Below are 26,358 nucleotides of genomic sequence, written 5' to 3'. Positions count from 1 at the left end.
ACACAATATACAGCATGCAAAGGAACGGATATCTAACACTTTTCATATATAACACAGATGGTTAAAATATGCACAGCCAAGAGATTATTGCCATCAGTTCATATTTCCTAAGTGTCATATAGTTCACAAAATTAAATTCAGACTAGATTTGAACACACCATTTTACATGAAATATGGAAAGAGGGTGAAAACAAAGGGAATAAATGCTCTCAAACCTAGTAACACGATCAATCACGGAGAGCCTGTTTAAATGAGTGGAAAGAAGACAGGGACTTAGGTCAAAGGATACAAAACATCAACTTTTCCAGACGCCAAGTATTCTATTTTAATGTCCCATCACTTGTTCCCTCCCAAAAGACAGAGCCTTTGATACTGAATGAAATTGAAGCACTCTGGGCAGACAAGAATATGCTGCTCTGCTGTGTGTGCCAGGACAGCAGCTCCCCTTCAGAGGGTAGCTTTCCTCCGCTCCCTGCAAGACGCCAAGCCGTCTCTGCGGTGAAAATCACTGTGGCCCCGTGAAACCTGATATGCCAAAACAAAGTGAACTGAAGGATGCTCAGCTCAGCCCTGCCCTGCTGCACTGACAGGCATCTGGATGACTTTGTGGAGAGCGAGCCACCGTAGGGGTAGGGTCCTAAAATGGGAGTTAACTTGAGGTTGCCAGTGTGAGTCCAACAAAGACGTTAAGAAGGCCAGGTGTTTAACATCCTTTTCCTTTTTTTGTCCTTGATAACCAACAGCTTTCCCTAAGACATTCAAAGTATTTGGCTTGAGGGAAAGGGGCGAGAATGGAAGAGGGATATGAAAAACTAAGTTCACCAAGGACAATTAGCAGAAGTTCTGTTCTCCAGTTTCCATCTTCAAAGGCTAGAAAAAGACGTAGAATTACTTAAGGATGATTTCCTGACTAAAACTTTAAAAATATGTCACCTGAAGGCAGGCTGAAGGAGCTGAGGCTGATTTCTCTTGGAGAAGATAAGGTGTGTGTAGGAAGGGGCATGCTGGGTGTTCATCAAGTATCTGAAGAGTTTTTATAAAGGAGACAAAATAGATGGGACAATCAAGAAGTCACAAGTTCAATGTAGAGAAATCCTTCTAAATTATCAGAGTTGATCCAAATTCCTGGGTCAGGGTTCTAGGGATCTGAGAGGGGTCCTTAAGGGAAGTGAAAGGGGGAACAATCAAGCAAGGAAAGCCACACCAGAGCATAATTATTATTTACTTTATAGATTAACATTCTGGGTAAGAGTTCACTTGAAAAAATAAGCTTAAAACAATTGGATAGGATAAACTCCAACTGTAAAAGACATATAATTATGAAAAGGGAATAATTTGTCCCATTGTCTTAGTCACCTAGTGCTGCTGTAACAGAAATACCACAAGTGGATGGCTTAACAAACAGAAGTTTATTCTCTCACAGTTTAGGAGGGCAGAAGTCCAAATTTAGGGCACCAGCTCTAGGGGAAGGCTTTCCCTCTCTGTCACCTCTGGGGAAAGGCCCTTGTCTTCAATCTTTCCCGGGTCTAGGAGCTTCTCAGTGCAGGTACCCTGCGTCCAAACGACACATTTCCCTCCTGGTTCTTCATTCTTGGTGGCAGGAGGTCCCCCCCTCTCTCTGTTCACTTTTCTGTTTTATATCTCAAGAGATTGATTCAAGATACAACCTAATCTTGTAGATTGAGTCCTGCCACATTAACATAACTCTAATCCTGCCTCATTAACATCACAGAGGTAGGATTTACAAAACATATGAAAATCACATCAGATGACAAAATGGTGGACAATCACACAATACCGGGAATCATAGCCTAGCCAATTTGACACACAATTTGGGGGGACAAAATTCAACCTATCACACCTATGATGTAGTGAGCTTATTATCACTAGCAATGTTTAATCAGAGGCTGGCATTTGAAACGTCATAAGCCATTAGAAGGGGCCCCGGCATCAGGCGGGAGGAAGACTGGGAGTCCTTCAAGGATGGAGATTGTCTTACTGAGTTTTGTATCTCCAGTGCCTACTGTGACACATAAGTGGCCTTCAGTAAATGGTAGATAAAAGAAATGTTGAACTAGATGGTTGCTACAATTCCTGCCAACAACTTTAATGTTCCGATTCTAAGAATCCATGATATAATAGGCTATCATAGCATTCTCTATGCTTCATGCTGGAATAACCAGGAAGACTACCATTTTACGTAAGATTGAGATGTGGCACTGCTTGGGGGCAAAAGCCTGGGCCAGATGATTTCCACGGCCATGTCTAGTAGCTTTAGAGTTCTTTGTCTCACACAGGGGGTACTTACCTGCTGATCTTTTCTGAGGCTATGTAGAATAATCAGTAATTCATATTACTACCTGAAGATATGTCTGCATGTCAGGGTTACAACACAACAAACTAAAACAACTCTTTGCAGCTAAGTCTTCTCCATAAACCCTGTGGATTCAACTAAGAGTATTAATAATATCCCTTTAGTATGTTGAGAAAGTGAAAGACATGAAGAGAAAAAAGAAAAAAAAAATAGGGAGCGATACATGAAAAATACTATTTAATAATAATTATTAAGATTTATCAAGCACTTAGAAGGTAGGTAGAGTGTGAAACCCTTTCAGTTAATTGAAGCACTTTATTCACATGCCAACCACTATGAATAAGTATTACTATTATCTCCATTTTATGGATAAAGAAACTGAAAATCAGAGATGGTAAGAAATTTGTCCAAATAATAAATAGTAGAGCTAGGATAAAAATTTTGGACAGTTTTACCTCAAAGCCTGAGCTCCTAGCCCATATAGTACCTAAAGTAAATTAATCATTAATGTTTTAGGTAGTAGCCAACATATCTTTGTAAAAACAAATCAAACCAATTTCATTCCCGCCTATGACAGGTGTAATGTCAACAAGTTCACCCACAAGCCAAGTCAGTAAAAAATGGGCTGGGTAAATTCATGGCCGGAACGCTATGAAATAGCTGTAAAACAACTTTAAAGGAGGACTGAAAGTTGGATTTAAAGAAATTGAGAAGGCAGGGACACAGCATCTAAGGAAGGGGTTGTCCTACTAGTAATTTTGCTGGCGAGGATTAAGTACCCTTTCTAATAGCGAGTTTAGTCCATATACTCTGATTGCTACAAGGTGATGAATACCATGATGGAAGGCTAGACACAGTAGGTTTCCCCAATCAAGGAACATAGACAAGTGACGGGCAGAAACTGCAGGCACTGAATCATTAGAATCTTTAGGCTTATTCCTATGACGTAGGGAAAGTCAACTGTCCCTTAAACCCTTCATGTGATGCCAAAATATGGGGGCACGTCAGAGCAATCACTTTTCAGCTCTGTGGGCAGAGGAGTGGCCTGAAAGAAATCGAGTTACAGATTCTTTCTGGCCACATAAAGCTGCTGTGAGCTGATGGAAACATAAGACATCTGTGTGCCAGGAGCCTGGGAAGAACGCAAAGAAGAAGCAATTACCCAGGAAATCTCAGCTTCTTAGAGGTACTTGTTGTGTGCTGTCCAGTTGATTCCAACCCAAAGTGACCCTACAGGACAGAGTAGAACTGCCCCATAGGGTTTCCGAGGCTGAAATTTTTATGGCAGCAGATACCCAGGTCTTTTATGCCAGAGAGCGGCTGATGGGTTTGAATTGGTGACCTTTTTTGGTTGGCAGCAGAACACTTTAACCACTGTGCCACCAGAGCTCCTTGGAAGAAGGATATGGTCTAGTGTTCTGGTATACCCTTTCCAAGCAATACTAGGTGTGTTTAAAAATAATTCCAGAGCACTCAGTCCTGTGGGAGTTTTCGTAGTGACAAACAGAGGCCATAGGGAAATGGTCTGGAACGATTTAGCAAATAAAGACGGAGCTGATAAGAAAAGCCTCTATTAGAAATCAATAAACTTAGGCTGAGAGACTTTCCTTTTCTGTTTTAACAGTTTATCAAACTGAGATAGTCTGGGAGAGTGGGACAAGTGTTTGACTCATACGGCTTCATTTATTAGAAAAGCAACAGCTATTTCTTGAGCCTTTCTTATTTTCGATTAGTTTTTCTAGATGGTCATGATTCTGCCAGAATTAAGATTCAGAAATTAGGAGATCATGCTTAACGGGTGGGAATGCCAACATTTACTTTCAGCCCCAAACTTGCTACACTGTCATAGTAGAGGCTGTCCACTTTGCAGTTCACATTTATAAAAATTTGTTGCTTATACAATTCAAATATTTTTCTGAGTCCTAATATCAATCTTTACAAAAAACCCATTACTGTCAAGTTAATTTCAACTCATAGCAACCCTATGGGACAGAGTAGAATTGCCCCACAGCGTTTCCAAGGAGCGGCTGGTGGATTTGAACTGCTGACCTTTTGGTTAGCAGGAGAGCTCTTAACCACTATACCACCAGGGCTCCATCAATCATGAATCATTCTGGTTCAGTTTTACTCCAGGTTCTGATACAGTAACTTGATACTCTTTTTTCAACAAATAATCCAGATGTAGACGGACAAAGACAGCTATTCCAGGACTCTCCTCATTCTTGGAATAATTTGCCAAATATTTATTTACTGAGAATGAAAATACAACCAAAGGCAGACTGCCAGAGTTCACATCTCAGGTCTGCCATTTACTAGCTGTGTGGTCTTGGGTATGTTACTTAACCTTTTTATGCCTCAGTGGTCTTGTCTTTCAAATGACAATAAGAGCCTACTTCAAAAGGTTGTTTTGAGCATTTAGTAAGTTGATGCCATAGTGCCTGGTACATAGAAAGTGCTCAATAAATGTTAGCTATTATTTGAATCTCTGGAGTCCTTCCACTTAGAACTTCTTCCCTTTCTCTATTTTTCTACAAAGGGTTGCTATAAGCTAGGAGGCAGCTTGCTTGAAAAGTCTAATAATAAATAGGGCAGTACCAATACCTCCGGTTAGTGACCTCAAAGATCATATTTCCCACTGATTTTCTATTAGGTAAAATCAAGAGGATGGTCAAAGGAGGCCTGCTTCACTCTGAAGCAGTTCTAGCCTCTTTCCTGACATGATTTATGATTTCTGCATTCACTAAAACAAAAGCAGCTATCTAGATTCTATCCCTAGTTTTGGAGGTGTAAGAAGGTATAAGAGAACTGCCTTGAGGACTCTCAACCCCTTCGTACATGGAGACTAAGATGAGCAACTCTATTCCCCTGTCTCATTCTTACTAAACAAAGTGCTTTTACCAAGAATGAAGCTCTGTGGTTCTCGCTGAGTAAGCCAATCAGGGCAGAGTTGTTTGCCTCTAAGTGGAAGCTTTTTGGCAGTAGCTGCACAGTACATTCTCCACCAGAAACATTATGTAAGCCTCAGCCTTGCATTCCCAATGATAAAATGCTTATGCAGTATTACGATTAATTAAGTCACAATGAAGTCTAATCAATAAGGACTCAAAAATATTGTCCACAAGAGATCTCAATGCACTCTCCATCACTGTCATTTTTCACTGTAAATTAATTTTCCTTCAGTTAAATAGATGTCTGATCTTACTATATTTGCTAGCAGGCGGCACACTCAGGGAATAAGGCAAACTGGGCTTTAAGAAGTAGGTGTCTCATGGTTTTTAAAAATATATTGTTAGTGAATGAGTTTGGTGCTCAACAAAACTAAGTTGTTGCTTTTCGTCACTGGGAAGGGGAGTAAGAGGAAGCATCTGCTAACACAGGTGGCCAGTTCTCATCTTCCGCAACAGTTCAAACAGACAGCAAGTTTAAACCTTTAATCCTTCCATAATTTAGGCTCAAAGTTTCACCTAACTGCTCTCTGGGATGCTCTGAGAAGTTTAATCCAACACTACTGGTCTAGACCAAACTTATTTTACTTGAGATACAGACAGCTAGCTCTATAGTAGATCAAAACCACTTTTTAAAACTAGAAATCACTTGACCCCGTCATCTACTTGATAATCCATATAACAGAAACACATAAAACCAACTCGCTCACTGAATAAATCATAATCCAGACCATCAGTGGGTAACCTATTATGGTAATAATAAAACACAAGAGTCTGATGTGAGATTCTAGAGTTAAACGTGGTGATGATTCAATTTTTCATTAAAATATATTTACTGTATGTTTCTGCCATACCAAGCACCATGAGGTTTTACGGAAGATGCTAGTGTGCAAAGCACAGTTCTACTATCAAGGGGCTTACACTCTAGGGGTGAGAGGAGGAAGACATATCCTGTAGTTATAAGATGAGGTGTACAAAATCGATTCAGCCTTGAAAAAAATCTCCTTTTAAATTTATGAATACCAGTGTCATTCCAACTTGAAAGGGTATCTCCTTACTACATCTCGGTGATACCCATGAAAGGGAACCTTGTATCAAACATAAAAGAAAGGGCATGGAAATATCCACTAATTGTGAGGACATTTCATTCCACACATTACTGACAACAGAGAGAAGCTTAGAATTCTTGAACTAACTGTATCCGTTTGTATAGCATGGCCTCCCACACAGCTGCAAGTACTCTGGAATTCAACTTGGCTGAAGAAAAAAGAAGCTAGACCATAGGGCCTTTCCACCCTTCGCCTCCCAAGTGTTAATTTGGAAAACTACACCAGCTCTGCTGGAGTTTCTAGATCTTTTTTGACAGAAAAATGGATAAACTCAGCCCAAGTCTAAGGCAACAGTCTGAGAAAAGAAAGGTTCTTAGGGATTTCTCTCAACCACATTATCTTCTGCAGTGCAGTGACAGCAGACCCGACAGGCTAGGAGGTAGCCAGCTCTTGCCTCTAAATTATCATTTCTAGCTCTAGAGAGGTATGATTGTGCCCAGAAACTGGAGGGGTAAGCAGAAAAAGAACTCAGGGACAGACTCTAGGATTCCCTCCCATTAACTTCAAAACTTCGTGGTAAGCCAAGCAAAGACTTAAAGAGCCTCATGAATTCATTTTCTCCTAGGCCTCACCCTTCTGACAGCATTCTCTGATGGGCCTTGGGAAGAAGGCCTATGAGGCTGCACAGCCGGGACCTGGTGATGCCATTCACTATGACAGGGAACAGAGAACAGGGTAAATCCCAGGAGGGGAAGAGTTAAATTCAGTTTTGAAAATGTTTCCACTGATGTGCCTTCAAGACATGAAAGAGAAGATGACTGGTAGTCCTATTTACAGTGGGCTTGGAAAGAGTTGTATCTATTTCCTGTCGCCATTTTCCTCCCATTCTTTTTTGTTGTTTCCACATGAATTAGGCTTTGTTTCCACCCATCCACCAAAAGTCCTCCAACTTTTTTGTATGTTTAAAAATTTCATAATAAAATTTGGGAGGGAAAAAAAACCCCAAAGTTAGATCATGTCACTCCTCTTTCAAAACCCTCTAATACTTTGCATTTCATTCAGAGTAAAAATTAAAGCCTGTATGACATTCATTGACTGCACCCCAGAGGGTTCACCTCCTCTTACTTCTTACATCACCGCTCTTTACTCAGTACCGCATTCCTCTGTAGCAAACAGGCCTCCCTGCTGTTCTTAAACACTCCAAGCATGCTCCCTCCCTAGGGCCTTTGCACTTGCTGTCCCCTCTGCTTAGAATGTTCGTCCTCAGGTATCTGCCAGCTATGTCCTCACCTTCTTTAAGTCTTTGCTTTTCACATTCTCAGTGAAGGGGTTCCTCGACCACCCTTTTTAAAATAACTTCCCACCCACCACCCCTAAGCCCCTTTCCTTTATTTTTCTCACAGCACTTAACATTATCTAACACTATTAAGTCACTAATTCTAAGAAGACTTAAAGTTAAGACTAGTCCACGTTTCACTTATTTATTTTAAAATGCAATTCCTGTGTGCTTATGCTTTGCTGCCAACCCAGGGTATACACACTATGTGTGTTCTCCTGTAAAATGTATATAGATGATTAAGCAAAACTAAATATACTACTTTACGCATTGTTCTAAAATGTTTTCTTCTTATGTGTGTATAAATGGTGATAAAATGCTCCAGACTCTGGGCATCTGGTGTCTATTTTCGGTATGAAATTTCTCCAAGAGCTACTCACCCTATTGCCCACTCATTTAGGAAAAAAAAAAAAAAAATTTTTTTTTTTTTTTTTTTAATTTGAGTCTAGTGGATAAGTGTCATAAAGATAGAAAATTAAGTAGCAAATTAAGATGTAAGCCCTGCTTTATCCTTGGCATTTAAAACCACACCTCAATAGGGGCTAGTACATGAAAATATTATCCTGAAAAAGGATGGGGGAGAGAGATGAAAAACCGAGGTGAAACAGAAATTTTTATTGCATTGCTGCTACACGATGGGCCTAGTGAATCTCTGCATGTATTATCTACTTTAATCCTTACAGTAATAACCTTTACAAAACTCTCAACCAATGCATAGATAAGGAAATTAAAGTCCAGGAAGACTACTTAGTAATCTGCCATACAAACACTAGGGCAATCTGATGCCAAGGCCTGTATTCTTTTCCCTATAGAATTCTGCCTCCTGGAGATGTCAAGTCAACAAACTGGAGCTAAGGAAGGTTGTTAAGCGGACCATTAATACTGAATCGCTGAATTCCTGGGATTGCTTAGCATGCCCAACTATCCTGAACCCAGTTACAGCTACGTGCTGGCAACTCCCTTACCTGTGGACATAAAAAATGGGATGCGGAACTTTCCACTCAGCACCCGGGCCCGCAGATTCTGCAGTGTGCTCCCATCAAATGGTAAGGCACCACACACAAGCACATAGAGGACGACTCCAAGGCTCTGCATCCCAAACAGAGAGTATGTATAATTAATTGCATCAGAGGAAACAAATGAGGCCATTAGAGTGAAGATGATGCCGAGTCATGCACAAGGTAATGCAACAAAACTTTTCCTTCCTTTTTTTTAATGAGAAAAAAATATGGGCATGTCTAGACCAATCATCTTCAGAATATTTAACGCTCTTCTTTGCTTTTAGACATCAATTTTGGGTAACATAGCCCAGATTTCTCTCTGTATTCACCCTCTAGGGGGAAAGTAAGTGAGAGCAACAGAAAGAATCTCTATTCTTGGCAAGAGCACCCATCAAAGCTGGCCCTGGGGCTCTTTTGTAGCTACAAAGGGGAATTTGAAACATGTGGCTTAGCCCAGGTGATAATTACAGGAAGAAAGACCGGATAACGAATTGGGAATTCAAAGAACAGGTGACCAAGATCCCAATACACATGCAGCATGAAAAAAACCAAAACCAAACCTGTTGCCATCAAGTCGATTCCGACTAATAGTGACCCTATGGGAGGGACATGGCAGAACTGCCCCATACGGTTTCCAAGGAGAAAGCTGGTTGATTCGAACTGCTGACCTTTTGGTCAGCAGCCACGCACTTAACCACTACACTACCAGGGCTCCGATGCAGCATCAGAAGCCGCGCCGCCCAGGGTAACCAATGCCACCGGCTGTAATAGGAGGTAGTTACTTACCCAGATGTCTACTTTGGGCCCATCATATTCCTTTCCTTCAAAGAGTTCAGGTGCAGCATAGGGAGGGCTACCACACCAGGTCTTCAGCAGCTGCCCAGGAGTAAAGAGGTTACTGAAGCCAAAATCTAGAAAGGCAAATGGACATTACTTATGTTATTTAACCCAGCAAACACTAGTCTCTAGTCACTCAGATTGGAATACCAAATCTGAAAAGAAAAAGTAGAAAATACATAGCTAGCCACTTAAAAAAAAAAGTAGTGAAATAGAGATACAGGGTAGCTGGGATGCAAAAGATAACTGGTCCGGAAAAGTAAACATGATTGATTTACACCAGCAAAGATGGCAAACCCTGGCAGACTGGGGTGAGTGGTACTTGTTCCTGTAACAACAAAGAAATCAGATTATAATTGATGTTAAGACCATATCAGAATCAGTAAATACATGTAGCCTACTGAATTGGACCCAGGATTTTCATATTAATTTTACTTTTTATGGCAAGAACATTTATGACCTCTAGCGACAAAGTTAGGGTTTTTTGGAGCGACAAAGTGACTTAAAAATTAGACACTGGACATTATTATTGTTAAGATGGCTTACTCAAAATAAAGAACATGTAGCTTATTTACAAACTGAACCGAGAATGTTTACATTTTAACTTCAACTCCCTTTGTGCTTCGGCCTCCCTGCCCCCACTGTTTTAAGGGGGAGTAGGTAAGGCGGTGGGAGGTGGAGCCCCGGGGGGTATAAATGGTTAACTCACTGGCTACTCATCAAAAAGTTGGCAGCTCAAGTCCACCTAGATGCACCTTGGAAGAAAGGCCTGGCAATCTCCTTCTGAAAAACAGTAACTGAAAACCCTGTAGAGCACAATTCTACTCTGACACACGTGGGGTCATCATGAGTCTGAACTGACTCCAGGCAACTGGCACTGGTATGAGGGATGCACGAGGGATAAGCTTGGGGAGGAACACTAAGAAAATGAGCAAGAGTAACAAGCCAAAGAGAGCTGTTGAGCTGTAAAAACTTTTATTTATGAACAACCTATATGTATCACAGACTAGAAATCCCTCATCTACATAAAAACTCCCTCCTATCCCAGGCATACCAAACCCACTGCCGTCGAGTGGGTTTCCGACTCACAGCAACCCTACAGTGGAACTGCCCCACAGGGTTTTCAAGGCTGCAAATCTTTATGGGAGCAGACTGCCACACCTTTCTCCTGTGGAGCAGTTGGTGGGTTCGAACCACTGACCTTCTGGTTAGCAGCTGAGTGCTTTACCACACCCCCTGCATTACCCCTGGAAATGCTAAGCACCTATCTATTCTCCGAAACCTTTTCCTTCCTTTCCTAGTTTTTTGTGCTCTTGTGGATAACTCTGCCTCCTTTTGCTATTTGCTTTTCTTCTGTCTACCTTTTATACAAAGTGTTTTCTGGTAAGGCATCTGATTTTGACTGTTTCCTCTTGCTCTATATTTTTTCAGGGCTAACTCTTCCGATCCCACAGCTTTCACTATCACTTGTTTAGGGGGTAATTCCCCAAATTTGTACTCCTGGTCTTGGTACTACTTTTAACTTCCTGACATAAATTTCCAGTAACGACATGGGAAGAAACACATCAAACCCACATTTTCCAAAATCAATTCTGCTCTTCCTATCTTCCTAATGGCATCACCATCCCAGTTACCAGGGAAACTAGGGTCAACTTTAAATCCTTTCTACCCCCATTTCCCATGTCAAGCTGGCAATAAAAGTCTTACTGCTTCTATCCTATAAGTGTATTTTGAGCCCATATCCACCTTTCTATTTCCATTTCTCCCACCTCAGTTGATACTTTTACCATCTCTGACCCAGACTGCTGCTATGGCTTACTACCTAAGACGACTGCATTTCTCTCTAAGCCATCCATCCATAGCACAGTGAGTGTTACACAAATCAGATTATGTTACCTCTTTGCTCAAAAACATCTGTTGTCTCCCTTCTGCTTACAGAACAGTCAAAATCTCTTCGCATTATCATTTAAGATCCTTCTCAACCAAGCCCCACCCTGCCTTTCCAACTTATCCCTGGCCATTCCAGCATTACTAGACTATTCACATCCTATGTTTATTTGCCTTTCTTATGCAACTTCCTCTCTGTGCCATGTCTTTTCCTTTCCTTTCCGTCTTTGAAATATTACTCATCTTCAAGACCCAGCTCAGAATTACTTCCTGTATGAAACCTTGACTGATTTCCACCTCAAAATACCATGTCAATGGCTTCCTCTTCTGTGCTTCCAGAGTCCTTTGTTTATACCTCTACACCCCAGTTACCATTCTGCCTTATCTCATAGTCAGCTTTATTATGTGTTTATATTGTCCACTAATTTGTAAATGGGAAGGTAATAGTTTAATTTATCCTAGTCCCCACACAGTGTTTTTATACAAAGGGATTCAAGAAAAAGTCACTAAATTAAAATGCTATAAAATCAATGGGGCATCCTCTCCTCACCTCCTGGCTAGTGGAGCCATCTCACACTGACAACCCAGCTGGTTTGCTTTGAGTGCCTCTCCTTGGAAGCCTTATGGGGCAGTTCTACTGTGTCCAGCAGGGTCACTACGAGTTGGAATCAACTCTATGGCAACAGGACTGGGGTTTTCTTGGTTTGGGCTATAAATGAAACTACATTTAAAATTGTACCAGCTAACTACAACTTTTTTTGAAATACAGTAATTTTCATTTACAAATTAAAGTCTGCATGGACTGAATCCTGTTAAAAATAAGTTTTGTAAAAGAGTGGGGATAGATTTAAAAAAAAAAAAAAAAAGGGATAGATAGGTTGCTAAAAATCCCAAGAAATGAGATTCAGAAAAGCAGATGACTTTGGAAATTCTATAGAAAGAAGATCCTTTCTTTTTTTTTTTTTAGTTTTTAAAGACCATTACCAGGTCCTTTTCCATGACTAGGCTTCCTCTCCCAGTGCAGAAGAGAAATGCTGGTAGATTCTGTTATAACTGATAGACTCTGACATTGGTGTGATTGGATACAAAAGTCCAGAAGACAGAATTATGAAGTTTTTTTTGTGTGTGTGTTTTGAATTGAGAGTGCAACCGGCCAAGCAATGAATTTAAACCAGTTGGTTTAAGATTTTTCTAAAAATCAGTTTAAAGGATATAGGAGATTTCTCACTCTGAACCGCAAATGTCTTATCTACAATTGGTTACTTGTCCACCCTTTTACACTGCCAGGGAGTGGAAGGCACAACTTGGTGGCACAAGCTCATTTATTTTATCTATCAAACAGGAGATCTTTACAGATTAAACAATATCAAAGGGAACCAGCTTCAGAGATACCCTCAGGCTTAGACAGCTATTAGGCATTTATATGAGAAATGTGTGAGAATGAATGATATGATTAGGGTCTGACAACGAGAGGGGGTCACATGTGGGGAAGCACCTGCTTCCAGAGCGTGTCACAGCCAAACAGCTGGCTTCAACAGCTGGGCTCAGTGACCAACCGCAAGATTTCAATAAGATTCAATAACAAAAACTCCCACCAGCTTGCTCTTATTTCATAATACATATGAAGCAAAATTCTCAAATCTTACAACCTGTCTCTCATATAACCACTCCACGTTTTATTCTTACTCCTAATTCTAAAGCATTGCACATTCAAGCAAAATCTGCTTCTCCCTGACTGCCATGACACATCTTCTTTGATTAAAGCTAGCTTCCTCTAATGAATGATCTTGGGGTATTCCAATCCATTTGCTAATGTAATAAACCTAATAGGATTTGACCCACTTTCCCCCTTCAATAAACATATGATTTATTATACATTGATAGTTTCATCGAAAGCGTATTGCTCTCTTGTCTGGCTGGCTCTTTACAAGTATTTTACATTCATCTTCAATATTAATGCACATCTCGTAAGTTAAAATCTAGATGGTTCATTGTCATTCAGCCATAACATAATGTGTTTTCTGACATTTTAAATTACCTATGTAGGAGAAACCACAAATTATGAAAATACACTAATTCTCTAACTCATTTTGAAAGTTCAGGCCTTCCCAATCAATACTTCACCAGAGGCTGAACAACCAGGGTGGGGGAAAATACCGTCTCTTTATTGTTTTAGCTGCTTGTCTTTGGGGGTACTTTGCTACACAGTATAAGAGAACTAGAAGGAAAAAATAAAAAGTTAAAACTCAAACTGTCTGTTTTGTGTACTTTAGGGAAGTACTAGAGGAACTCAGGCACGTGTGGTAAGACGTAAAGGTAGGATGGGGTACGATGAGGAACAGATGGACGGGATAGAATTACTGAGACTTTTGCCAGTTTTTAATTATCTACTTGTATGGACAACTGAAAAACTGATAGGTGACCCAACTTGAAAGAGAAAATCCTCACAGCAAAATTTAAAGTAATGAGTAAAAAACAACGAAGAAATCTTGCTGGCTTGGATCAGAAATGCCAAAAAATATCAGGGAACATCTAGTTCAACTGGCATAACACAGTTTCTAAGGAAAATGTTCTATATTCTATTTTGGTGAGTAGCATCTGAGGTCTTAAAAGCTTCTCAGTGGCCATCTAAGATATACTCCACTGGTATCACCCCATCTGGAGTAGGGAGAATGGAGAAAACCAAAGACACAAGGGAAAGATCAGTTCAAATGACTGATGGACCACAAGTACTACAGTCTCTACCAGACTAAGTCCAGCACAACTAGATGGTACCCTGCTACCACCACCAACTGCTCTGAAAGGGATCACAATAGAGGGTCCTGGATACAGCCGGAGAAAAATGTAGAACGAAATTCTAACTCACAAAAACAAACAAAAAACCAGACTTATTGGTCTGACAGAGACTGGAGAAATCCTGGGTGTATGGCTCCCAAACACCCTTTTAGCTCAGTACTAAATAAAGTCACTCCTGAGATTTACCCTTTACTCAAAGATTAGACAGGCCCATAAAACAAAACAACACTAAAGGGGCACACCATCCCATGGACATGGACTAGAAGGCAGGAGGGGACAGGGAAGCTGGTAATGGTGAACCCAAGGCTGAGAAGGGAGAGTGTTAACATGCTGTGGGGTGGTAACCAATGTCATAAAACAATATGTGTACTAATTGTTTAATGAGAAGCTAGTTTGTTCTATAAACCTTCATCTAAAGTACAATTAAAAAAAAGAGAGCTAATACAGCTAAAAAAAAAAAAAAGATGTTAAAAAGCAAATATGTAAAAAAAAAAAAGTCTCGCCTAGGAGGTACTATTGTTAAAGTGGAATCAATGCATTTGTTCAACAGTTATCAACTGAGGATTTAAAATGGGTAGGATGTGCTCGGAATGCGGGTGAGGTTCAGAGATAAATATGGTACATTCACCCCCGTTTGTAGAAGCAGTCTCAAAGGATTAAATTCTCTACAGAAGATCAAAAACAAAAAAAAAGAAAGAAAGAAATGCCAAAAGACAAACAAACAACAACAACAAAAAAACAGGGAACATGAAGCTTTTAGAACTTAAGTTTGATCAGTTACCCTGAACCTAGAAAACTGTATTTCTATTTGATGTGATTGTTTATCTTCTTTTGGCTCTAGAACTGCTTTTATTCGTAATGCGTTTCATAATTTCCTAAAACTTCTTATTCATAATCTCCCATATTCCCTAAACAAGCTCCTCCATTTCTTCACTCATTTAACATGTGTACATGGGCCCTTCCACTGGGTGCAGCAGTGTGTTAGAGAACCAAAAGCCATAAAAGAGATGCTCCTTGGGAAAGACTCAAGAAGGAAGTGGAACTTAGTCGAATGGCAAGGATCTGGAGGAGAGGGGAAAAGTGGAAATGATATTCTGGGTGGGGGCTGGAGAAGTGCCTAAGTAAAAGCAGACTAACTAGAATTAACATGCTAATAATTTCAAGGGACAATAAAGAGACTGCCCCGGGTATACTATGAGGTTTGTAGCGGTATGTGGTAAGCAATAAGACAGCAAAGTAGCATCAGGCCCGTAAACTGCAGCTTTTAGTGATAGGAAGAGAACCCATTTTCCCCCAACTCATCAGCCCTAAGCAACCACTGATCTACTTTCTGTCTCTGTGGATTTGTCTATTCTGGATATCATTTCACATAAATGGAATCATATATGACTGGATTCTTTCACTTGGCATAATGCTTTCAAGGTTCATCCATGTTGTAGCACGTTATCAGTACTTCATTCTTTTTTATTGCTAAATAACGTTCCATCATGTAGGGCCGTACCACATTCATGTAAGTGTTTGTGTAGGCATATATTTTCATTTATCTTGAATATATAGCTAAAAGTGAAAATGCTGGGTCATATGGTATGGTAACTCCCTGTTTAACATTTTGAGGAACTGTAAAAACTTTTCTAAAGTGGCTTTAGCATTTAGATTTCCACCAGCAGTGTATGAGGGTTCCAATTTCTTCTACACGCTTGCCAATACTTTTTATTGTCTCTTTTTATCATAGTCATCCTAAAACCTGTTGCCATGGAGTCAATTCCGACTTATAGCAGCCTCACAGGACAAAGTAGAACTGCCCCATAGGGTTTCTAAGGCTGTGTAATCTTTACAGAAGCAGACTACCACATCTTTCCCCTGTGGAGTGACTGGTGGGTTCAAGCTGCAGACCTTTCAGTTAGCAGTCAACCACCTAAACACTGTGCCACCAGGGCTCCATACAGCCATCCTAATGGGTGTAGGGTGGTATCTCACCTTGGTTTGGATTTACATTTCCCTATTGGCTATCAATGTTGAGCATCTTTTCATGTGCTTGCTGGCCATTTGTGTATCGTCTTTGAAGAAACGACTATTCAAATTATTTGCTCGTTTTAAAATTGGGTTATTTGCCTTTTTATAGAGCTGTAAGAGTTCTTTGTATCTTCTGGATACAAGTCCCTTGATATGATTTGCAAATATTTTCTCCCATTCTATAGGTTGTCTTTTCACTTTCTTAATGGTATCCTCTGATACACAAAAGTTTTTAATTTTTAAGACGTTCAATTTATCTGTTTTTTTTTTCTTTTGTCATTTAACACTTTTGGTTTCATATCTAAGAAACCGTTGCCTAATCCCAGGTCATGAAGATTTGCTTGTATCGATCACCCAAAACAAAACTCGTATCTTTTTTTTTTTTTTTTATTGTGCTTTAAGTGAAAGTTTACAAATCAAGTCAGTCTCTCACACAAAAACTTATATACACCTTGCTACATACTCCCAATAGCTCTCCCCCTAATGAGACAGCCTGCTCCCTCCCTCCACTCTCTCTTTTCATGTCTATTTCGCCAGCTTCTAACCCCCTCTACCCTCTCATCTCCCCTCCAGGCAGGAGACGCCAACATAGTCTCAAGTGTCCACCTGATCCAAGAAGTTCACTCCTCACCAGCATCCCTCTCCAAGCCATTGTCCAGTCCAATCCCTGTCTCAGCAGTTGGCTTTGGGAATGGTTTCTGTCCTGGGCCAACAGAAGGTCTAGGGGTAAGTAACTCCATCTAACCACAAGCACCCACCATCCCATCCTCTAGTCCTCCCCTCCAGCCACTGATTTTCAACCTTATCTGTACATATAGAATCAACAGTGACGTTTAAAAAAATGTATTTGGAGTGAGCCACAAGTCTTATCTCAGACTTAACGGATCTCCTGGAAATAGCTTGGATATCTGAATTTAAACAAACTAATAAAACAGAATTCTTTCTGAAGAAATTTGAAAACCACTCTTATAGGTAATGAGGAGTCATTGGGACTTCTGGAGCAGGCAAGTGATATGGTAACATTAACCTGAAAGCAAGACTAGCTTAGTTGTGAAGCGAATGTTGAAGGCCTGGAATAAGGTGGGAGTAGAGAAAATATGAAAGACAATTAGAAAAATATTTTGAAAGAAGAGTGAACAAAACTTGATGACAGGCTGAACACACGGGCTGGATAGATGAAAGACGTAAAGAAGGAGAAGGGTTTGGGAAAAATATTATTTTGTACATTTTCAGTTTAAGATGATGGTAAAAGCATTTCACAAAGGGAAATGGTGGTCTGCAGTGCCCATATAATGTCATCCAAATACTACTTTGGATGGGAGAAACATTTTGGGTAGGGGAAAACTATGGCAACTCTGACGTAGAAATGGAATAATGTCTTCTCAGAACTTTTGTTTCTTTGTTTTAAAGAAAGGTTGTCCCAGGAATGGACTACGAACATAATCCAGATTCATACTGAATCATTTAGAACATTTAGAATGCCATGCTGTGAACAAAACATGCGTTTCTTACCAAGTTTGATGAAACCAATAAATAATAATCCTAAATTATTAGTGAATTTATCCAGAGTACTTAGAAATGAAAAACTTGGATGTGTAGCTGAGTAGCAAGAATCCTGGAGGGAGGCAGGTATCCTGGGAAGATCCAGAACTAATTTGTCTTGAATCATCTCTCTCACTACAGCAGCTTTCCCATTTGTGCAACACTCTGAATTATATGGAATAAAGTAAACTGATATGTTTTTAAAGCCCTCTCTGTCATGGGCTATGCTACAGTACCTTGTCTTTATTACCCTCATTGAGATGGTCATTATTATTATTTTATATCTGGGAAAGTGAGGTTCAGAAGTTAAGTAATGTACCCACATTTAAACAGTTAACAAGAACTAGACCCCATCTCTAATGCCAGTCTCCATGTCCTCAAAGCCCACGCCCACACTGTGCTTTCAGCATCAGGTAGTAGACAGTTAAGTAAATGTTCACCTCATAGCTATTTCTGTTACAACTTCCAGCTTCCTTAGATATTATAGTCTACTGTTTTTCGTCTTATTCTTAACTATCAAGCCTTTGTTTATGGTTTTCTCAAAGACATACAGTGCTTGAACAATACTGTGTGTTTACCAGTTTCTTTAAAAAAACAGCACACAGAGAAGAATGGTGACGAGAGGATAAATTTTTCAATAAATGATACAGGGACAATTAGTTATCCTCACACTATATCTCAAAATCAATTCCAGGAAGATTACAGCTTTAATGTGAAAGTGAAAACTATAAGGTTTTTTTAAAATAAAATAATAAAGGAGAATATCTTCTTGGCTTCAGCAGATGGAAGAATTTCTTAAACAAGAAAAAGCACTAATTGTAAAGGAAAAAAGTGGTAAATTTGGAGTACATTAATACTACACTAAAATGTCTAGTCATTGAAAGACATTTTAAAGAGAGTGAAATGAGAAACCACAAAGTGAAAGAAGATATCTGTAACACATAAGGAGATTCATATTCAGACTACTTAAAAAAAAACCCTCTCATAATCAGACAACGCTGTAAAAAGGTGAGCAAAAGACTTAAGCAGGCGCTTCATAAAAGAGGCCAACAGATACAAAAGGAGCTCAATTTCATTATTAATGAGAAAAAAAAACTACAACCGTTACACACTCACCAGATTGGCAAAAATACCAATCTATTTGGTATATCAATGGTATGGGTGTAATAATACCAAGCATTGGCAAGGACGTGGAGCAATGGGAACTCTCACATACCACTTTGTGATTATCAAGTAAAAACTGAGAATAGACAATTTCGCTCCTAGGTTTATACTCTTAAATGTTTAAGACTGCATATTAATGTATAACACAGTGCACCAGGATAAATGTTTAGGAAAGTTCGCTGCAGCTGCTACTAGGAGCGCTAAGCTGAAAAAAAAAAAAAAGCTGAAAGCACCCCAAATATCCATCAACAGATACAATGGAAAAGTAACTTGTGGCACATTCACATTATGGATACTATACAGAAACAAAAATAAATAAATCATACTAACTAACCCATTGCCATCTAGTCAATTCCGACTCATGGTGACCCTACAGGACAGAGGAGAACTGCTCCTTACGGTTTCCAAGGCTGTAATAAAAGTTGACTACAATTTTGGCAAACCTATCAGATAAAATACTCTTAACTCTCCCCTAACTTTTTTACACTCGGCCCCCCCCCCGCCATTATAACCCTTTTATTATACAAATGGAAACCTTCATGGCATAGTGGTTAAGTGCTACAGCTGCTAATCAAAAGGTCGGCAGTTCGAATCCACCAGGCACTCCTTGGAAACCCTACAGGGCAGTTCTGCTCTGTCCTAGAGGCTCACTATGAGTCGGAATCGACCCAACAGCAACGGGTTTTTATTATCCAAATCCCATAGGTAACAAGCCAGAGAACAGAGTTTAATCATTTCTTTAAAGCCACAGGCACTTTGGATCATCTTTTAGCATTCCAGAACTAGTGTTACCCTAAGGAATATAGGGGTGCTGGAACTGCCCAGCTCATCAGCCTGACAGAATGAAAGGGAAAGGCTGTGATCACTCTACTTGGCTGGGTCCTAGGTCGGGACACAAGTAAAACAGCTAGTTTACACTGTCATAAGCTAAAGCTTAGTTTACACTGTCATAAGCTAAAGCTTAGACTGCAGGACTCAAGATGGAGGTCACTATAAGGCCTAACATTGGTGCAATATAAAGGAAAAAGCCAGAAGCATCACAGCTCCAATATAAGTAAAAAAATATTAACAGCATAAATAAAACAAACTTAAAGCAAAGATCAGATTCACGGTGTATATTCAAAGGGTTAAATAAAATATGTTGTAGTTTTGAAGTACACTATTAATGCTAAAGAAAGGCGAGGGGAGTGCTAACAGCAAAGCACTATCAAGAATTACTGTGCTCTTGTAACAAATACCAAAAACCCACTGCCCTCATGTCGATTCCGACTCATGGCGACCCCACGGGGTTTTCCAGGCTGTAAATCTCTACAGAAGCAGACCGCCAGATCTTTGTCCTGTGGGGCCACCGGTGGTTTTGAACCGCTGACTTTTCGGTTAACAGTCAATTGCTTTAACCACTTTGTCCCAAGAGCTCCTTCTTATGACAACAAAGGAGGTAGATTAATTATGGTATATTTACTTGATATGCAGTTACTTAAAAAGGGTGATAATGTGGAGTAGCATGGGAAAGATACTCAATATAAAAGAGTAAAAAGCATATAAAATTGTATATACACTGATTCTAATTATGGAAAACACATATAGGAAAAAAGACATGCACAGGAAGAAAATGCACTCAAAATAATAATGATAGTTTTAGAGGTAGAATTACTGTTTGAATATTTAAAAATCTTTTTGTCGTTTAAATTTCTTATGTTGTTGTTGTGTGTCGTCCACTTGATTTTGACTCATAGTGGCCCTATATGACAAAGTAGAACCACCCCATAGGATTTCCTAGGATATAATCTTTACGGGTCCAGATCATGAGGTCTTTTCTCCTGCGGTGCTGCTGGTGGGTTCGAATCACCGACATTTTGGTTCGCAGCTGAGCACTTAACCACTGTGCCACCAGGGCTGGAAATTTCCTCTAGTGTGCTTAGATTACTCTACAATTAACGTTGTTATTTTAAATGTAACGACTTTATAAAACACTACTGAAGAAGAAGAATAAAATAGGAGGACTCACACTACCTAACCTCAGAACCTACTATACGGCTACGGTAGTCAAAACAGCCTGGTACTGGTACAATGACAGATGTATTGACTAATGAAACAGGACTGAGAACCCAGATGTAAATCCATCCACCTATGGTCACCTGATCTTCGGCAAGGGTCCAAAGTCCATCAGATGGGGAAAAGACAGTCTTTTTAACAAACGGTGCTGGCAAAACCCGATGTCCATCTGCAAAAAAATGAAACAGGACCCATACCTCACACCATATACAAAAACTAATTCAAAATGGATCAAAGACCTAAATATAAAGCCAAAAACTATGAAATTCATAGAAGACAAAATAGGACCAATGTTAAAGGCCCTAATACATGGCATTAACGGATACAAACCACAACCAACAACACACAAACTCTAGAAGATAGGTTAGCTTCTAAAAACTAAACGTTTATGATCATCGAAAGATTTCACCAAAAGAGTAAAAAGAGAACCTATAACTGGCAAAAAAAATTTTGGCTATTACAAATCAATCAAACTTCTAATCTCTAAAATCTACAAGAAAACCCAACACCTTAGGAGATGAACAGGTAATTCACCCAGGAAGACATTCAAGCAGCCAAGAGACACATGAGGAAACGCTCAGGGTCACTAGCCATTAGACAAATGCAAATCAAAACCACAATGCGATACCATCACACCCTAGCATTACCGGCACCAATCAAAAAACAGGAAATAAACAAATGTTGGAGAGGCTGCGGGGGAGACTGGAACTCTTATGCACTGCTGGTGGACTGTAAGATGATACAACCATTTTGGAAAACGACATGATGATTCCCTAGAAAGCTAGAAACGAATACCATATGATACTGGAATCCCAGTCCTAGGAATATATCCTAGAGAAATAAGAGCCATCACACAAATCACATATGCACACCCATATTCACTGCAGCATTATACACAACAGCAAAACATGGAAACAACCCAGATGCCCATCAACAGATGAATGGATAAACAAACTGTGGTACACGCACACACAATGGAGTATTATGCAACGATAAAGAACAACAGTCAATCTGTGAAGCATCTCATAACATGGATTAATCTGGAGGGCATTATGTTGAGTTAAATAAGTCAATCACAAAAGGACAAATATTGTATGAGACCACTACTGTACTGAAAAGGATTATTCACAAAAAGGAACAATCTTTGATGGTTACTAGGGAGGGGAGAGGTGGGGATGGAAAAACACTAAATAGATAATAGATAAGTGGTGACTTAGGTGAAGGTAAGACAGTACACAATACTGGGGAAGCCAGCGTAACTTGTCCAAGGCAAGGTCATGGAAGCTCCATAAACACATCCAAACTCCCTGAGGGACAAAATGGCTGGGCTGAGGGCTGTGGGGACCATGGTCTTAGGGAATATCTAGCTCAACTGGCACAACATAGTTTATAAAGAAAATGTTCTACACTTGGTGAGTAGCATCTGGGGTCTTAAAAGCCTGTGAGCAACCATCTAGGATACTCCACCGGTCTCACCCCTTTGGGAGAAAGGAAGAATGAAGAAAACTAAAGATACAAGGGAAAGATTAGTCCAAAGGACTAACGGACCACATCTACCATGGCCTCCACCAGACTGAGGCCAGTACAACTAGATGGTGCCCAGCTACCTACCACCACTGACTGCTCTAACAGGGATCACAGTAGAGGGTCCCAGACAGAGCTGGAGAAAAATGTAGAACAAAATTCCAACTCAAAAAGAAAGACCAGACTTGCTGGCCTGACAGAGACTGGAGAAACCCTGAAGAGTATGGCCCCTGGACATCCTTTCAACTCAGTAATGAGGTCACTCCTGAGGTTCACCCTTCAGCCAAAGATTGGACAGGCCCATAAAACAAAAGGAGACTAAAGGGGCATACCAGCCCTGAGGCAAGGACTAGAAGGCAGGAGGGGACAGGAAAACTGATAATAGGGAACCAAGGTTGAGAAGGGAAAGTGTTGATGTGTGGTGTTGTTAACCAAATGTCATAAAACAATATGTGTACTAACTGTTTAATGAGAAACTAGCTTGTTCTGTAAGCCTTCATTTAAAGTACAATAAAAAATAAATGTAAAAAATTTAAAACATCACCTTGAATAATAAGAACTAAAACACTAAGCAGTTACTGTTTTGAAAAATTCTCAGGTACAAAGATGCCTATAAAGATACTTTTTTATGTCCCTTACTATTTACATATTGACAATGGGAAAATTTATGACCTATAGATTCAACAGTAAAATGCTGAATATTCTAAAAGGTTACAAAAGAAAAGGGCAAAACAACAGAAGAAACTGGTTAAGAAGGATACTCACACCCACACAACAGAAGTCACATGGGTGGAGTTTTCTATTGTGGTCTACGGTCACTTATTTCTCCACTCATAAGTGGCTCTGAGCATAATTTGTTAAGTCTCTTTTCCAACCCCCAACACCCTGGTTGGTTAGCATTTATCTGTAGGCTGAAATGGCAACTCATATCCCTTTCTCTTCATAGGGAGCAGCAGACTCTAATTTGGACCGTCTGTCTGTCTTCTAGGGATGGCTTAAATACCAGAGCACTCCTATCAATTTCGAAACTTGAAATTCTTTGTTCTAAGCAACATCAGAAGCCTAGGGCTGTATCGATAACGATACTGTATCCCTAAAAGTAAATATATCATCACCTGGGTATGTGTGTGTGATAAGGAGACAGAGGAAGGGCAGGTGGCACTAATTTAAAGATCAGGGCAACTGCAAAACTGCAACAGGGAATTTTCTTATTTGGTCCACCACTTCACCTTGAAACCCTTGACTTCTTTTTTGGCTGACCAAGGAGCAACCCAAAGCAGATGTAAATAGAACAGGCCCAGTCTTCAGCCAGTTCCAATGTGCGGTGTCTGTTAAGGTAATACAGCAGAGCTGGGACAGCCAACCCCTTCAAAAGGAACTTGTGCTTCACTTCCTTGCTGTATAAGTGAATGGTTTGGGGCAGGAGTGGGGGACAAAGGGATAAAGTGAAGTGGGAAAATATGTATTTCTCCTAAATAAACAGCCTAAGTAGAAAACACTGTGACACAATCCTTCACGTTTTAAAATCTGGAAGCGTCTGAGGATTCATAACCCCAATGCTGCATTTTTTTTTTAAACAATTAGAGACGATGACCAAGAATAGGAATAATTTTGGCCCTTTAATTTCTCAATGGACTAAAAGGGAGAGAGGAGAAACCAAGTTGTAAGGGTTCTTGCTAGAAATGATCCAAAGACCCAAAGATCAACATCAGTTTAAGAACATTATATAAACAGACTGTTATATAGACTGCTGAAATGGAACATGACACAGAAAAGGAACTAATTCTGCTTTTCCTATACAATATTACTGGGCTAGAAATCATGTGATCCAAAAGCTTTATTTGGAATTGAACAAAACCAGAGTCAACTGTGCGAGTCTCAGAATTATGGTAGTGATGAAGGATAAGCTTCAAAGTTCCCAGAAGTCAGAATATTAGTTCACTCTTGAAAACAGCTCTTGGGAAGTCCTCACTGTTTAGCAATCACTCCAACCCCTGGCTGAACTTCCTGACTAGGAGCTAATAGAGAAGTAATGCCAAAAACTACTGACTCACAGCCTGAGCATATATACACAAGAAAAAATTCCTTCATGGGAAAAAAAAGTGAAGTGATCGGCATAATTGTGTGTGGGGGGGTGGGGGGGGCGACCCTGACTTCATTAGGAAACCAGGGAAGGTCAGAGTTGGAGGGGTAAGGGTAATTTACTCGAGAAGGAAAGTGTATACCTTTTTGGAAAGGTATGCAGAGATACATTAGAGTGGCACTTTGCTGCGGCTGCTGCTATTACACCATATACGGGCTATTCCAAATCAGTCACTTAATCTTAGCAATCTCCTGACCCTCCCCAACTCTTCAGCACTCCTGAGCTTGTAGATGCATCTGTCTCCATTGTGACACGGTGTTTGTCCTGTCCCCCCACCCCAGTGTGTGTCTCTGTCTATTCTGTTCTTTTTATAAAACACCATTCAGAAGTAATCAGGCTTAGGACCCACTCTATGGCCTCATTAATACAACAAAAGACAGCTCCTATTTTCAAATCGGGTCATATTTACAGGTACAGGGGTTAGGACTTCTACACTTCTTTTTGGGAGGTACAATGCAATCCATAACAGGTAGGAACTAAGAGCAAGTAAAAAAATAACCTTCTCGTTTAAAGCTAAATAGAATAAATACAATTCAAATAAGATCCAAAAAAAAAAAAAAAGCCAAGCCTGTTGCCACTGAGTTCGTTCCAGCTCATAGTGACCCTACAGGACAGAGTAGAACAGCCCCACAGAGTTTCCAAGGAGCAGCTGGTGGATTCAAACTGCTGGCCTTTTGGTCAGCAGATGTAGCTCTTAACCACTACGCCACCAGCGTTTCCCAAATGAGATCAGACACCTGAAAAGTACCCTAACTAAAAGGTAATTTGTAAATATGATAATAATAGGAGTGGGATACTCTTCACATTTTTGAGGGACCACTAATGTGTTCTTAAAAAAATAAGACAAAGTCCCTGCCCTTACCAAACAGATTATTCCAGTGAGGAGATACACATTAAACAACCACCTATCTAACTACATAGTTATAATCATCATACAAGTTTTAAGGAAAAGTTCAAGGTGCAACTGGTATGTAACAGAGAAGGGGGACTCTCCTGAAGAAGACTATCGCATCAAGAGTTCGGAGAATCTCTCAATCTGATCAAGAAAACCAAGGTTATACTTGGACTAGAATGTAAAGACAGCTGTAACTTGCTTATTTAGTTGTATTGTTACTCAGTATTTCCCAAAGTTTTTGACTCATAAATCCCTTTCAAAGGAATGTATTTTCTTAAAACACCTTCCAAGGAAGAAATTTTAAACATAATTTTGTCATTTTTGCACAGTTTATGATTAGAAAAAGTTAAGTAAAATATTTTGTTTTACATGAGTACATTATTAAAAACGGATTTAATCCAGAAAAAGTGAAAGCAGGAACACAAACAGAAACCCGTACACCAATGTTCACTGCGGCACTTTTCATAATATCCAAGAGGCAGAAACAACCCGAATGTTCATCAACAAATGAATGGATAAACAAAATGTGATATATACACGGCAGCGTGATTAATTACTTGTGTGTGGCCTTTGTAGCCATGGTTTTGTGACTCCCACTCAGGTGATTATGTGATGTGGCCTACCAAGGCAATTGTCCAGTTCGGCCTTCAAAGAGAGCCAATTCCAGAGCAGAAAGGAGAGCCCACCATGACTAAAGAAGGAGAGATGGGCAGGAGACAGAGCAGTGGGTTTCCTGGTCCATGGAGTGAGAAAGCTGAGTGCCTCTGGGCCGGGACTGAGGGCCAAGGAGAAGTCTACACCTGACCCATGAAATTTGGGACTTGCCAGCCTCCACAACTGCGTGAGCCATTTCCTTT

General features: G+C 40.0%; 1 protein-coding gene across 8 annotated transcripts in view; it reads right to left on the bottom strand.

The window, feature by feature from the left end:
* Positions 1–26,358, bottom strand: part of SIK3 (SIK family kinase 3) — a 260,893-nt gene that overhangs the window by 36,629 nt on the left and 197,906 nt on the right. For 5 of the 8 annotated variants that reach the window (XM_010597896.3, XM_064269029.1, XM_010597897.3 and 2 more), the window contains 2 exons: positions 9,432–9,556; positions 8,610–8,733 (listed from right to left, as the gene is read on the bottom strand). In XM_010597896.3, the coding sequence (XP_010596198.2) occupies positions 8,610–8,733; positions 9,432–9,556 (249 nt within the window). Of the gene's footprint in view, positions 1–933; positions 1,024–8,609; positions 8,734–9,431; positions 9,557–16,425; positions 21,109–26,358 lie in introns of those variants that run through there. The other 3 variants (XM_064269033.1, XM_064269032.1, XM_064269034.1) reach the window with 3 other exon arrangements.

This window comes from Loxodonta africana, chromosome 15, assembly GCF_030014295.1.
Source record: "Loxodonta africana isolate mLoxAfr1 chromosome 15, mLoxAfr1.hap2, whole genome shotgun sequence".
NCBI classification, from domain to species: domain Eukaryota; kingdom Metazoa; phylum Chordata; class Mammalia; order Proboscidea; family Elephantidae; genus Loxodonta; species Loxodonta africana.
This window is presented reverse-complemented; position numbering and strand designations above follow the sequence as displayed.